At 32.4% G+C, this 16005-nt stretch overlaps 2 protein-coding genes across 2 annotated transcripts; both read left to right on the forward strand.

Annotated features, from left to right (window-relative positions):
* The first annotated feature begins 331 nt into the window (after window positions 1–331).
* LOC18037901 (60S ribosomal protein L12) lies at window positions 332–1197 on the forward strand. Its single transcript, XM_024182004.1, has one exon. It carries the CDS (start codon window positions 430–432, stop codon window positions 928–930), a length of 501 nt encoding a protein of 166 aa, XP_024037772.1. The 5' UTR covers window positions 332–429; the 3' UTR covers window positions 931–1197.
* Window positions 1198–5930: 4733 nt separating this feature from the next.
* On the forward strand, window positions 5931–6554 carry LOC112097346. Its single transcript, XM_024182532.1, has one exon. The coding sequence runs from the start codon at window positions 5931–5933 to the stop codon at window positions 6552–6554; it is 624 nt and encodes a 207-aa protein (XP_024038300.1).
* The last annotated feature ends 9451 nt before the right edge of the window (window positions 6555–16005 follow it).

A 16005-nucleotide genomic window follows, 5' to 3' on the forward strand; every position in this document is an offset into this window, starting at 1 on the left:
AGGGGTTTTTGAAAGTTCATAAACGGGGCTTTTTGAGGAAGTTACAGGGGTGCCAAAAACTCTACTCTTACAACAATCCCAAAATGAGCCTGAATTGAAAGGATAAGGCTTTATACAACCCAAAACCCATTTAATACATATTTTTGTGTATTCATCAAAGTGAGTATTGAGCTAATAACCCAATTTAAAACATATACTAAATTGGGCTGCCCTTTAATCCATCACCTCCCCCCAATTAATAAGCCCAAATAAAGACCCACGAAAATCTTCCAATCCCTCGAGGAGAAAATCGTAATTTGGCCTCAACCCCGCTAAAAACCCTAGCTTCTGCTTATATTCATTTCTTGCTGCGCCTCCGCAAATCGCAAAAGACAGGGCAAGCAAAAAGCACTTCACACACTCTTTGTAGCCGTAACCAGCAGAGCAATCATGCCGCCGAAGTTCGACCCGAGCCAAGTGGTGGACGTGTACGTCCGCGTGACCGGTGGCGAGGTGGGAGCCGCCAGTTCCCTCGCCCCAAAGATCGGTCCCCTCGGTCTCTCCCCAAAGAAAATCGGAGAGGACATCGCCAAGGAAACCGCCAAGGACTGGAAGGGCTTACGTGTCACCGTCAAGCTCACCGTCCAGAACCGTCAGGCCAAGGTCGCCGTCGTTCCCTCCGCCGCCGCCCTGGTGATTAAAGCCCTCAAGGAACCCGAGAGGGACAGGAAGAAGACCAAGAACATCAAGCACAACGGCAACATTACCCTCGATGACGTCATCGAAATCGCAAAAGTGATGCGGCCCAGGTCGATGGCTAAGGATTTGAGTGGCACCGTTAAGGAGATTTTGGGCACATGCGTTTCTGTTGGGTGTACGGTCGATGGCAAGGACCCTAGGGACCTGCAGCAGGAGATCACTGATGGTGATGTCGAAATTCCTCTTGATTGAAGACTCTGTTTGTGAGGGGGTCTATTTTAGATTTTAATTTTTGTTTTTATCTCTATATATCAGTGCCTTTTTTTTTAATTATCAGTTTTGGATCTTTACAAGGATTTTGATGATGTCTCCAATTATTCGAGCTTTAAACGAGTGCTTTATTATTGGAATTTAGGAGATGTAAGGTTTAATTTAGTGGACTTATGTTGAATGATGCTTCAGAAAACGTATATTGGATCTTTGAAATTTAAATTTTCTAATGCAAATGAATCTTGTTTATTTCGCATTGTGTTTTTATATTATTTGAAGCTAATGTGGTGGCTATGGAAGCGCCTGCAGCACTAGGGTGTCATCACATTGATGTTTGAGAATTCATTTTGGATAACTTGTTTTGATCTATTGACAGACTGTCAATCCTGCTGAAATTGTGTGCTGATGTCTTACATAGTGTTATTGGTGTGGGATACTGATTAGAAGAAATAAGTGTAATGAGTCGAGATAATTTAGAAAGTTGGTTAGATTTTTTGTTGACGCGGGTTGATTATTTTGTCACAGTACTTAGTTTTAGAGAATAGGATACATATTTAAGATAGCTCAAAATAAGTTGATTTGATTATATGCCCTATGTGTATTATTTGATTTTTTTGTTATGTTTCACAATTTGTTCGAGTTTCAGATTTGTCATACGCATAGCTGAACTTGATTTTTCTCTTAATTTTAGGTCTATGAGTACCTTCTAAACTTAAGTGTAGCTTGTCTGATGCTTAAAACCATTGTCGAGTCCATCTTGAGGATGACAGGATTTTATTTTAAGTATTCCATGGGTATTTTCATGTGAAGCCACTGATCCTTACACAACTGGGAGTTATGTTTCACGTGGGCCGATCTGTTTCATGTGTAGCTTTTCTTTTCTTTCTTCTTTCATTTTTTCTTTGGGTTAATACATGCTTGTGTAATGGTTTGTTGGATTAACGGTGTCCACGGTATGGTTGTGGAAGCATATGTTCTGGTAGTTCTGTCCTAGTTTCAACTAATTGTTTGAAATTACCATCACTACCTGATTGCTGTATTTTTGTGGCATATAATGCATTCATTGCATTTATAATTGGTTTCTGGTTACTTTGCACTTCATGAAGTTCATATTTGATTAATAGTGCTTTCAAGGTTATCTTTTCATTTTGTGCTTTACTTGGTGGTCTTGAACTTAGAGTTTGTATGAATGTAATTGTGATTATAAGCATGGTTGTTAATGATTTTATCCTAGGGTAAGATGCGATTGACTTATTCATACAAAAATTGACAGTGCTTCTAATGTATTGTTGAATAAGTGAACTATGGAGCTGGGTGGACGATCTTTGTTTTTTAATTTCAGATAGAAGAGTTGGCATGTGCTTTGCTTTTGTGAAAATGGCAAGTAAATGCTCCTGTTTAAATTGAAGTAAGGTGAAGCTTGTGTGTTACACTATGATATTTCTGAATGTGTAGGTTCTTTGTGGGGTTTTCTCTTTCTTCTTTTAGTACATGTAGGCTGTAAGCTACATTTGGCACTGAGGATTGGATTGGAGCATTAGACTAACTATTAAGATTAGACTAGATTACACTGGATTTTGTTAGGTTAGTTTACATGTTTAGTGCTGACTTATGTATGGTTAAACATCAGCTATTTATAGATGTTTAATAAGAAATATTATAATTGATTAAAATAAAATTGATAAGAAAAAATTATATATATATATATATATTGAATTAGTTATTGGGTTATAATAATTATAATAATGAAATATAAATTTTTTAAATCATAGATTATGTCATATGAGATTTATTATTTCATTAAATAAAATAAATAAAACTATTCAACTAATAAATTAACTAATAATTTTTAAGGAGATCATGAATAAGAAAAAATAAATTAACTTATAACAATAAATAAATGAACAGCATGTCACGCATGGATTAACATTTTTTTTTCTTATTGTCTAATTTTAACTAAATCTACATAAAAATTGAGATTACTAATTCCATAAATTTAGTGTTAAGATTTGAATTTAGGCTATTAGTCCAATCCAAGTGACAGCATGTCATGCATGGGTTAATATTTTGTCCTAAAATTTAGTTTAATTCTACACTTAATCTTAGCTTCCAAAGGTAGCCGAATGTGGTAGATCTTAGTGCCACTAATGATTTCCAGAATCCAGAGTATGAAAATGTACTGTGAAATCATGACATCTGTACAGAATTAGATGTCAATATTTACTAGTTATAGGATAACAAATGCACAGATACTCTACAATGCATATTGGATGATTCTAATAAACACAAAGGCTATGTGGCACAAAGCAGTTCTCGCCTTCGCCCTGATTATATCTAATCTTGTCAGAATGCCATCTGAAGGAATAAAATGAATGTGCAAAGCCCAAATCTTGAGTCGTACCAATTGCCATATTTTTATTAGTTTATTATAATTTTACTTCTCTCGTATGGAAATCATCACATGTATGTTATTAAATTTGTAGCATTTTTACTTTCATCAGTGGTTAGGATCTTAATTGCTGGTAAAAATTATTGCGTGCGACATAGGGTGTTTTTGAGCCAAGCCGGCGGGACACGCAAAGGGTTTTTAAGGTTTACTTGTTAGGTTTTGTCATTTGATGCATGATATAATTTGTCATCTGTTTTGTTGTGTATCTGTGTGTCCTGTGAATCATACGGTTTCTTTCCAGAATGTTCGGTTCTACAAATTCCAACGCATAGAGGTTGCTTGTTGATATTTTTAGTATCTTTTTACAAGTCATTATAACGTTGGACAAATGTACTCCCACCTCACCGCCAATTTTTCCTGTTGATTGGCCCGCATTTTGTTTCCATTCTTTCGCTATTTACTTATGTTCTCTCTTCGCTTATAAAAAGCCCGCTACTTGGTCATTTGCTCTGCCCTCGTTCAAAAAGAAAATCATTTTTTTTTTTTTCTGAAGAAATAGACAATTTAAAATCCCACCTCTCTCTTCTTAGAGTCAACTCTTTGCAACCCTTTTAAACTCCAGCCTTTTTTCTCTTAACTCGTTTTGTTTTGGGGTGATTCAATCAAATATGGCCAAGGCAATTAGAGAATTGAAGTCGTGGACGGAGGTAGCTCCAGCTCCCATTATTTACCCAAAGAAGCCTTCAAATTCTCCTCGTTTGGACACAATCATTGAAGAATCCAACGAGGAGGAGGATGCTGAACGCAGTGATCATAGTGGCAAATTGTTTCTCTTGCTTCTCAGTCATTGTTAACCCAATGGGATAAGATTCTATATACGTGTAAACTGAACCTTTTTTTCTTCTCTTTTAACAGGTGGTGTAAGTTTTGCTGGAAGATGATTAACATGTTTATAAATTGACATGTGATTTTTTATTAGTAATGCGATTCTTGTCATTATTTTCTTCATAGACATAATTATTACCCTATTACAAGTCACAGAGTCCGATCATCTATAAATAATTTGTTTCGTTATAGATATAATTGTTTTGCTCGTATTGTTAGTGTTCCAGTGTAAAAGAATTATTCAACTCTTTAACTTTTGAAAAAGTATGCTTTATTCAGTAAAAAATATTAATAGAATGTGAAATGTGATCTTGTTAATTCAACGACGCTCGTTGTGTGATTGTTGGCTTTGATTTTTTTTTTCAATTATCGAAGTGTAACAATATAATCAAAGGTTTACTAATATTTGTTATAAGAAATTTTTTAAGACTAATCTAGATCAATTCTATTGTGGCACAATCCAGATTTATCCATCGTTACAGTATCAAAGATATAAGTATATGTTGGACCAAAATAAAATAAGTCTAATAAGTCTAATAAGGCCAAAATAAATTTAATCTCAATAAGGCCCATCTAATAAATTTCCTCCCAATTAAGCCCACGAAGTGGTGGACAAATCACCTAAGTTTGAAGGCTCTTATAGTCCCAAGGTCTTAGTAACAATAACCTAAGGATAAAACGTTCTTTCCTCTAATCTGTAGACAAGTTTGTATATCCATGTGTCAATCCGCATGGGCACTAGAGGACAAGTGTTGCCAAATGTCACAAGAACAATGACATTTGTCATCAAAATAACTAGGACCCAAATCAAATCAGTTTGGTCGATAAATATGTCTTTCATTCTCATTAAAAGGTAAGACAAAAAAGAGACTCAAGAGGGGAAAATGTTAACTTTCTCCCTCTAATCTTTCTCTTTCTAAATTTATATTTCCAAAAGTCCGGTGACTGACTTGACAGTCGGAGGGTTTACGCTGGCAAAGCCGACCCTCTGATCATTTTCTTGTGTTTGTAGAGTATCACAAGATAAGGACCTTCTGATTGCCTAAGGAAGTGGACTTAGAAGAGCATATATAAAGGCTCATAAAGATCAGCCCAAAGAATGAACTCACAATCATAAAATCTAACAAAGAGAAACCCAAGTCCTAAAGGGGTTGTCCTCAGTCGAAATTTCCATATCATAAGTTGGGACAAAATTTACACCAATAGTTTGGCGCCGTCTGTGGGGATCTTCCGATAAAAGTCTTGGAAGCCCTACTATGAGCATGGATTCTAACAATGAGTACTATAACCTTGAGGCTGATGATGAAAGATCTAGAGTGGATGAGGATGTTCACTTCCGACAAAGGAGACGACAACGAGACCTAGATGATGATGACGTGGTGCCTATCCATCCTCTTCCAGATCCTCATTTGAATCCACCTCGCCACACTAGACGTCGAGGACAGCCTCGTGTTGTTCGACTTCAACAACAAGTGGATTAGTTGGCTCGTAACTTCAATAGAATCTTCGGCCAATTTCCAGCTCGAGCTAAGGAAGGCGAGAACTCAAGTGGAGGTAATGTGGTTGATTCCGGCTCCTTTAGAACAAGTCTAGAGAAGAGTTAAATGAAGATAATCTCAAGCATTCCCTTAACCAAAGAAGATCTAGGAGGAGAATGACCAGAGAAGGTTTAGACCAATGAGAGGAAGTTGACAGAGGATTACAAGAAATGATGCAGAGACTTGAGCAAATGGTTCGAGAAATGGGCCCACTTGATGATGTAACAGCAAAACATGAGCCACAATTTGCTTCTGATATAATGGTAGCAAAATATCCACCTAGGTTTCATTTACCCCAAATGGAGCCTTATGATGGGCAGAGGGATCCAACAGAACATTTAGAATTGTATCGCACCCTTATGGAAGTGCAAGGAGCATCACAAGCAATTCTTTATCGGGCTTTTCCTCTTACCTTAGTAGGAGCAGCACGAAGATGGTTCCGAAAGTTGCAGCCACACTTCATCTCATCCTTTGGAGATTTGAGTAGAGAATTCACCTCTCACTTCCGAAGTGCCCAACAAAGAAGAAAACCAGTGACTTACCTATTGACCGTCAAACAACAGGAATGGGAGACCTTAAGAGACTACATCAGAAAGTATAATAATGAGATCATCCAAGTAGATGGTTATGATGATGGCATATCACTTTTTGGTATTATGGAAGGGCTTAAGATGGGAAAACTATGGTGGTCAGTTTCAAAAAGACCACCCACTTCTTACTCTGAGATGCTTGCGAGAGTCGAGAAATATGCCAATGCGGAAGAAAGATTCAAGAACAGAAATCAAGAGAAATGAGAACCAACCAAAGGAAAGAAAAAGAAAGATGATCGGAGAGAAAGATGATCGGAGAGAAAGAAGAGTGGTCAGACCCGATCCATCTCTAAGAAGAGACCAATTTTGTCCTGGGGAACGCTCTGAAGTCCGAGACACTCGTCCTCGGTTAGCCTCTCAATTCACTAACTTTACAGAGCTTAATACTACTCAGGAGCAAATTCTCATGCAGGTAAGAAATCCAACTTTGTTTAGAACTCTGCCTCCTATGAGGACAAATCCATCCCGAAGAAATCCAAACAAGTATTGTCATTTTCATAAAGATCATGGGCATGACACCTCTGAGTGTTTTGAGCTTAAGGAACAAATAGAAAGCTTAATTCGACAAGGACAACTATAGGAGTATGTAAGAAATCCCGAGGATCGAGTGAAGAGTGAGCAACCAGAATCTTCAAAGAAGAGAAAAGGAAAAAAGAATGAAGATAGTGATGAAAGCATATCTAATGTCAATCGCATTTGGGGAGGGCCGGCTGCAGGAGACTCCAGGAAGTCAAGGAAAAATCTAGCTCACCAAGCAAGACATGAACCCAATGGTCCCGAGGTTAATTTGACTAATCAATCTCAAGGATCAATGGTTTGTGGTATACCAATAATCTTCTCCGAGGATGACGCTAGGGGAGTTCATCATCCTCATTGTGATGCTTTAGTCGTCACCCTCCCAGTGGCAAATAAACGTCTTCATCAGATTCTTATTGATAATAGGAGTTCAGCTGATATTTTATTCTTGTCAACCTTCGCTCGAATGGGGTTAGAAAGATCACAACTGAAACTTTACACTACTTCACTTCATGGTTTCGCAGGAGGAAGTGTAGTTCCTAAAGGAGTTATAGAGCTTATAGTGTCTTTCGGAAAAAGCCCAACTAAGGTGACCACTATGGTTAACTTTATTGTAGTTGATCAACCAAGTTCCTATAATGTTGTCTTAGGAAAGCCGACTCTTTATACTTTAAAAGCAACAACTTTAATTTATCATTATGTGTTGAAGTGTCCAACTGAAGCTGGGGTTGAAGTCGTGCGAGGAGAACAAAAAGAAGCAAGGGAGTGTTATGAGATAGCGTTCAAGATGGGCAAAGAAACTCTTCAAATCACAAGCCTTGATCCTAGGATAGTAAAAGATGATCAAAGGGCGAGCCCAATTGATGACTTGAAAGACTTTCCACTTGGTGAAGATTTGAGTAAAGTCGTGAAGATTGGGGGTCGATTGCCTGATCCGCTGAAGAAGCAGCTTGTTAGCTTTCTGAAAGAATTTCATGATGTGTTTGCTTGGACGCATAATGATATAACAAGCATTGATCCTTGGGTAGTGGTACATCGTTTAAGTACTAACCCAAAGATGAAACCAGTTCGACAGAAAAGAAGAAGTATGAACGCCGAAAGATCTCTGGCTGTAAAGGAAGAAGTAGATAAATAAATACTCACAAAAAGACGTCGGAAAGTCACAGGAAAATCACTAGAGAGTCGGCAAAAGGCCGCCAAAAATTCGTCGCCAGTTACTATGAACACCACTGTCGGGCACCTTGAGAAATTTTTCTCTCTAACCTCTTCTCTTTTCTCTTGTAAACTATTGCATGAGATAATGAGAAATGAGGCATTATATAGAAGAGAGAGAGATGATCTTAATCAATTAAAGAGGATTTGCAATTAAGGCAATTAATGATAGAAATAAAATATTCTTAGGAAGGAATCAAATTCTCCTTAGATAGCTTAAATCTCCAAAAATCATCCTAGGATGGAAATAAATTATCCACGTATGGAAAGAATCATTATAGGATGGAAATTTGAATCATCAATAAATCATCATAGGATAGAAATAAAATAATCATTGCTAAGGATGGAAATCAAGGATAAAGATCCTTGGAAAAATCCTCCTAAGGATGAAATCTAAGGAAAATTTCCTTAAAGAAAATCATCCTAGGATGAAATCCTCCTAAGAATAAAATATAAGGAAAATTTCCTTAAAGAAAATCATCCTATGATGAAATCCTCATAAGGATAAAATCTAAAGAAATTTTCCTTAAAGAAAATCATCCTAAGGATAAAATCTAAGGAAAATTTCCTTAAAGAAAATCATCCTAAGGATAAAATTTAAGGAAAGTCATCCTAGGATGAAATCCTCCTAAGGATAAAATCTAAGGAAACTTTCCTTAAAGAAAATCATTCTATGATAAAATCCTTCTAAGGATAAAATATAAGGAAATTTTCCTTAAAAAAAATCATCATAGGATGAAATCCTCCTAAGGATAAAATTTAAGAAAAATTTCCTTAAAGAAAATCATCTTAGAATAAAATCATCTTAAGGATAAAATTTAAGGAAAGTCATCCAAGGATGAAATCCTCCTAAGGATAAAATATAAGGAAAATTTCCTTAAAGAAAATCATCTTAGGATGAAATCCTCATAAGGATAAAATCTAAGGAAAATTTCCTTAAAGAAAACCCTCATAAGGATAAAATTCTTGGAGAAAATTCTCCTAAAGATATTAAAAACTAATAATAAGAAAGTCTAAATTTTTTATTTATTTAAAAATTTTAGACTTGGGGGGGGGGGGGGGAACTGTTGGACCAAAAATAAAATAAGTCTAATAAGGCCAAAATAAATTTAATCTCAATAAGGCCCATCTAATAAATTCCCTCCCAATTAAGCCCACGAAGTAGTGGACAAATCACTTAGAATGATCCTCTTAAGTAACAAGGTTTCAAAGCCCAAATGGAGCCAAGGTCCTAGATTCCTATCGTAAGACAAATCACCTAGGATAAATCAACTATGTGGCAAGGATTTAAAATTTAAAACGTGCTGAGGTTCTAAGCTCTTATCCTAGGACAAACCTCCTAAGTTTGAAGGCTCTTATGATCCCAAGGTCTTAGTAAAAATAACTTAAGGATAAAACGTTCCTTCCTCTAATCTGTAGACAAGTTTGTATATCCATGTGTCAATCCACATGGACACTAGAGGACAAGTGTTGCCAAATGTCACAAGAACAATGACATTTGTCATCAAAATAACTAGGACCCAAGTCAAATTAGTTTGGTCGATAAATATGTCTTTCATTCTCATTAAAAGGTAAGACAAAAAAGAGACTCAAAAGGGGAAAATGTTAACTTTCTCCCTCTAATCTTTCTCTTTTTAAATTTATATTTCCAAAAGTTCGGTGACTGACTTGACCGTCGGAGGGTTTACACCGGTAAAGCCGGCCCTCTGATCATTTTCTTGTGTTTGTAGAGTATCACAAGATAAGGACCTTCTGATTGCCTAAGGAAGTGGACTCAGAAGAGCATATATAAAGGCCCATAAAGATCAGCCCAAAGAATGAACTCACAATCATAAAATCTAACAAAGAGGAACACAAGTCCTAAGGGGGTTGTCCTCAGTCAAAATTTCCATATCATAAGTTGGGACAAAATTTGCACCAACAATATATACTCCCACATTTTCTGTGGGAAGAGATTCCTATCTAATTATATAACTAAGAGAAAAAATTTAAGTTCCAACATGAAAGCTGGGACTAGAAATTGATGGCTCAAGTTCTTACCACAAAGCCGAAGATATAGTGACATTTTTGGCTTTGATTTAGAATAGAACAGTCTGTTAATTGATTCAATTGGTAAAATTATTTAGAGTGATATATAAAGTATAGTGTTCAATTATTAGCATTCGTAATTTTTTAAAATAATAAATTGTATTAAAATTGTCAAAAAAATGACAGTGCACGTCATATCGAGTAAAAACATGAGACCACATTGAGAATATACAATATTTAAGTCATGCTTAAGATTGAATCTTAAGTTAGGACCCTAGCATACAAATACGAATATGTGCACTAAAAATTCCTTATAACTGGAAAAAAAAAAAAAGGCTTTACACGTTATGATCTTATAAGATACTGTAGAAATCTTATGAATTTAGCTTAGTCTATTTAACCCAATTGTTGGAAGTGAAATGCACGTTCACTTGCATTGGAATTGAAAGCAAAACCTATGTTCCATATGATAATTGATGATACACTTATTAATTTAAGCGAAAAAGTAAAGAGATTCTCGCTTTTAGCATCAAGTTAGGCAGTAGATTCAATTTTGCATGCTTCTTCTTATTAAAGAATGAAAAGAGCGAACCAACTTAGTTCAACAAACCTAAAAACTAATCTTTGCACTAACAAAAAGTAACCAATAAATAAACGGAAAACACCAAAACCAGTCAGTGTCAAGCTCCATCAATGACATGCAATAATTTCTCACAATTAACACCAAAACGTGTAAACAGTACAGCTTGCCAAGTGTAATCAATAATTCAGTGTCTGTCCCATCTTTCTCATTTTCCACATGTCGTTTTCCATTTGAGTGGGTGACTGACCAAGGTTATCAGTTCGTCGCTGTTGCCTCTATTTTACTCCATTTGTTATTGCATTATATAAAGGGCCTGCTGCACTCATTTGCTTCTCATAAACAAATTCAGATTACGTTTTAAGCAGGTTTTGAAAATTACATCTTTCATTTTATCTCTTTTCTTGAAGCTGAGGGAAGCAGTATCCGACTGATTCGTTGCCTTCACCTGGGCATAAGCCTGTTTTGCAATTTGGTCCTTGGAATTTTCATTTTCAGAAAACGTTCTTTTAAGTTAGAGAAATGGCAAAGGAGACAAGATATTTGAGTTCTTTGATTGAAGTTGCGCCGGCCCTTCTGATTTCTCCAAGGTTGGAGACGATCAGAGAAGAGGATACCGAGGATTTTGATGAAGATTAGTTGTGGATCTTCCTATAGGTTTGTTAATAATGCTTTCAAACTTCAAAGTCGATGGTGCAAATTTTGTATTGGACCGTTTAATTTTGTAAATGACCCAAAACTATTTCCCAACTCGTTTTCTAATTCGCTGAGTGGATCACAACGCACGACATGACACTATTATGAACTATTGTGTGTAAATAATTAATTACCTATTATCTTATTATCACACAGCGAATGGTTTGAGAACCACTTAAATAAGAGCTGTACGTGTATCTGTTGGGATATAAATTCTGTGAACTTTGTATATTAGTTTTGTAATTGTAGTATTTCTTGTTCAAAATCACGTATCTATCTATCAAACCGACTTTAATACTAAAAGCTTATTTATTTTTTTTGACTAAATATGTAAAAAAAAAAAAAAGACATTTCAAATCTATTTAAATTTCAAAATAGAAAACGAACTCTTAACTAAATAAAAAAAGTGACAGATTCGTTTCTCTCTTTCACTCCTTCTAGAAACTCATTTACCTATGCAAAATGAGTTCCAATAGCCTTTTTAGGCTGTTGGTTAGGAATATTCTACTTTGTTACGGTACATAATCATGCAACATACATGGTTATGTAGCAGCAGTTGAATTTTTATCAAACAGTCGTAGAAATATAAAATAATAAAATTATATTTTTTCTATAATAATTGAATTTTCATCCAACGATTGTTATATAATCATTTTTGTTACATAATTATGCAACATAACAAAAATCCTCATATAAATATCTGTAACTTTCATTTTATTCTTTTGATTTCTTTTTCTTTTTTTTTTAAGACATTGATATTTTATATATACGTGTGTGTATGAAAAAACAATCCCTCAAATTTTTTATATCATCCTCTTGCACCAAAGTTATATAGCTTCACCGTTCTTGCATAGAGATTGATATAAAGTTCATGGTTTTTTTTATTTAGGAATTGGAGACTTCAAATAAGAGAGAAACCATTTTACCATAATAAAACAATAAAAAAAAAACCAAATATCTAAATTTAAATGAAGAGAACTCCCAACAATCAACTTTATTGTGTGAACACTTGACGCTAACTGAAATTAAAATATATTTCGATGTCATGTTTTTTAATGGAGTGTTTTTATGGTTAATTGATTTAAAGATCTATATTATATTTATTATTGTAATCTTATTGATTGAAACAAAAATTTTTAACCTACAAAATCTTGAGCCTCGGATCAGACATTTTTTTTTTAGTTACTCCATTTTTCAATTGTAAACGAAATAATCATTATATATGGGGAGGTTGAATCCACTTATTTATATAATATTGAGTTCAGTTTTTAGAAAAATTGAATATTATTGATATTTTAGGTTTAAGGAAAATATCAAAATACTAAAGTGATTGAAATAATTTTTTCACATAAAAATTTCTGTTTTGTGATTAATTTTTTTATTTATTATATTTTTGATATTTTTATTTTACTGAATCTTAGAAGTGCGAGAATCTCTTATAAAGGTGAACACCCGTACCCACTCCGAAAAAGTTCGTTCTCCACCTCATATTTCCCATGCTGTGAATTTAAAATTCCTCTTCACTTTCACGTTCTTTTTTTAGTATTTTCCTCGAAACTTTCGAAAATGCCCGTTCCCACTCGATGGTAAAAACAAGATTAATAAACTATAAATAAATAAAAAGTCCCAAAAGCCATGTCCTTGTCATTCACCAATCAATATATATAAATGAAGGGTCCGCTTATAATACAGCGGTTGTATCTCATACAGCCGCTTTTTATTATTTTATTAATACAACCAATAACCGGCCACCGGTACTTTTAATTATTATTTTAATTGCTTAAAAGAGGCAAATATTAAATGGTAACTATCATATCGCTCCCTCACGTTAGGTAAATATTACGATAATCAATCTAAAATTAGAAAACTATCAAAGACCCCCTCAACTTAAAAAAAGAAAATACTACTTTTTCTTTTAATTCATGAAAAAATAGTTAATATATTTAACTTATGTACTAATAAAAATATAATTAAGTAAAATTAATAGATTAATATATTTAAACAAAAATAATTATTTTATTTTATTAATATTACGTTATAAATTTAATGATATTTTACTTTAAAATGTAACTTAAGTACTAATAAGAATAATATTTTAATATAAAAATTACAATAAACTATATATTAATTAAAAAATAAATTATATATCAATTAAACTATTTTTATATTACTTTATAAATGTAATGATGTTTTGCCTAAAAAACTATCAAAACAACTTTATCAACTTTTAATCACATTAAAATCCAAGTATCTAAACATATAATAAAAACAATTCATTCCTAAATATTTGGAAGAAATCAATCTCAATATCCCACAAACCACAATACACATATAAGGACTTAAATCCCTACCTACGAAAATGATTGTAATGTTTATCCAACTATCGAATAATTATTATACCAAACATCATACTTACCCCTCAAATGTTGTTGTTGTTGTTATTATTAGTGGCTAATATATGTTCTTTGTATACCCTCTAAAAAAAAAATCATATATTAGACAAATATAAAGCATCTAATATTTCATATTTTTAAATAAAACTCACAAACAATCTTTTATGCAAATTGATTCATACAAAATTATGTCAAATTAATTACTTTATTTAATTTTTTTTGGTATAGTAATTTTTTTTTGCTAAACATTAATCAAATTTATAATGGTACATAATATGGATAATTACAAATTGAATGCTACTAATATTGAATAATGTTATATTAAATTATTTTTACAGTTATATACTTTAAGCACGACAATTACATTTCTAAATTAAATCAAATTATTTGAGTAACACTACACTCACTTGATGGTTCATGATTTGTATACTGAATAGTGTGCAATGATCACAAAATTAGTTCAATCTTACATTTATATCTATATTTTTTAAAATTAAGTTAATTTATATAACAACTAAAAATATAAAATTACGTAAAAATATTAACAAGCTTAAATTTTATATCTATATTTTTTAAATTAAATTAAATTATATTTTTGGTGAAACAATAAGTACTTAGGTTTCATTTAGGTGGGTAAAACTACCGCCAAGATAAAAAGCAATTTTGTTTTAATACCGCGTACATTTACAATTTTTTAATTTTTCCCCAAATTTTGATTCAAAATATAAATACCTCTCATTCTTCCATTGTTAGAAACCCTAGTCGAGAATTTTTTTTTTTTATATTTTGAATATTGTTGTTAAAAAATCATCAAAAAAATATGTTGTTAAAATTAGAATATAGTTTTGTGTTATTTTATATTTAAGTTTCAATTTTTTTTGTTCAAAACAATAGATATATGATCTTGCCTAAGAATTTGGATCATACCTTTGAAATTTGAATATTTTTGTTATTTTTTGCAGCCTTTTTTTCTAATTTCATTTGGTTTTTGTATTTTTTTTATGCAGAGACCCATGAAATCTAAATCTCAAATTATTAACATTTGATTTAGCTTTTGGAAGCTGTGAATTGATTTAATTTTGTAATAGTTTTATTGATATTAATAGTTTTTAAAGAGTTATTTTCTCACAAGTTTGTAAAAAAATTTCTGAACAAAAGTGGTTTTAGGCTCGACTCTTTTTGCAATTTTAACTTTTCAATAAGCCTCACATTAGGTTACTATTGTAAGTAACTGCTTAAGTGATCGAAGTTCTCATTTTTGTAATGAAACTCTTGATTTGAGTAATTTTTAAGTGCATCGGATAAATTAGTAGGACGTTATAATTTTATTTGCAAATAAATGTCAATAAATTTATGAGTAAAAAAGACCATTTGAAAAAGATAAATTAATTAAACATGCAAAATCATATTACTATAATGTTAGATTTTCATCGTACCATATTGTTGGGCATAACAAATTTCTGAAAATTATATTGAAGAACTTATTTTATAAATAGAAAATTATATACATATTTAAAAATGAAAAGGAAGAATACTCATTGTAAGAAAAAATTTTGTTAAAAAATCTCATGATTGTAGTAATAATAATTGTAGTAATAGTTTAAAAAAAACAAATAATAATAATAGTGGTAATAATACAAGTATAATATAATAATATTTATAATTAATAACATAAATATTTTGTTGAAGTAGTTGGAAATTACTAAAACTAATTTGAAAAGAAAATAGAGTGGTAAAAATTTAATTCGAATTCAAAAAAATCTTAATTCTTGATTTATTTTAGTTTAAAGATAAATAAATATGGTTAATTGAATGATAAAATGAGCATAACATTTACAAAAATCAAAATTTAAGTATAAATAAATTCAAGTTCAAGAAATCTTATCAATTCAATTGATCCCCCCAAAAAGAGAAAAAAGATAATTCAACACAAATAAATTAAGAAAATTTTAACTTTTGTAAGTTTAAACTTTTTTTATAATTTATGCTGTCAAAACTTTTAAAAAATTATTTTTTTAAAAAAAACACAGCAATTGCACGCACCTTTATATATACTTTTAATCTATTATCAAATTTTTGAAAAATTAAAGAAATTATTTAAAGGTAAAGAGAAAGCTGAAAATGAATGCATTAATTTACTTGATAACTAAAAATAATTAATTAAAATGATAAAATGAGAATAAATATGTATAAAGATTACTCGCTCAAGTATGTATATATATAGACACAC

Source organism: Citrus clementina, unplaced genomic scaffold (assembly GCF_000493195.1).
Source record: "Citrus clementina cultivar Clemenules unplaced genomic scaffold, Citrus_clementina_v1.0 scaffold_6, whole genome shotgun sequence".
Lineage (NCBI taxonomy): Eukaryota > Viridiplantae > Streptophyta > Magnoliopsida > Sapindales > Rutaceae > Citrus > Citrus x clementina.

Bases quoted from the DNA above. Each gene is read 5' to 3' on its own strand.
- LOC18037901 (XM_024182004.1), top strand. From the start codon at position 430: ATGCCGCCGAAGTTCGACCCGAGCCAAGTGGTGGACGTGTACGTCCGC.
- LOC112097346 (XM_024182532.1), top strand. From the start codon at position 5,931: ATGATGCAGAGACTTGAGCAAATGGTTCGAGAAATGGGCCCACTTGAT.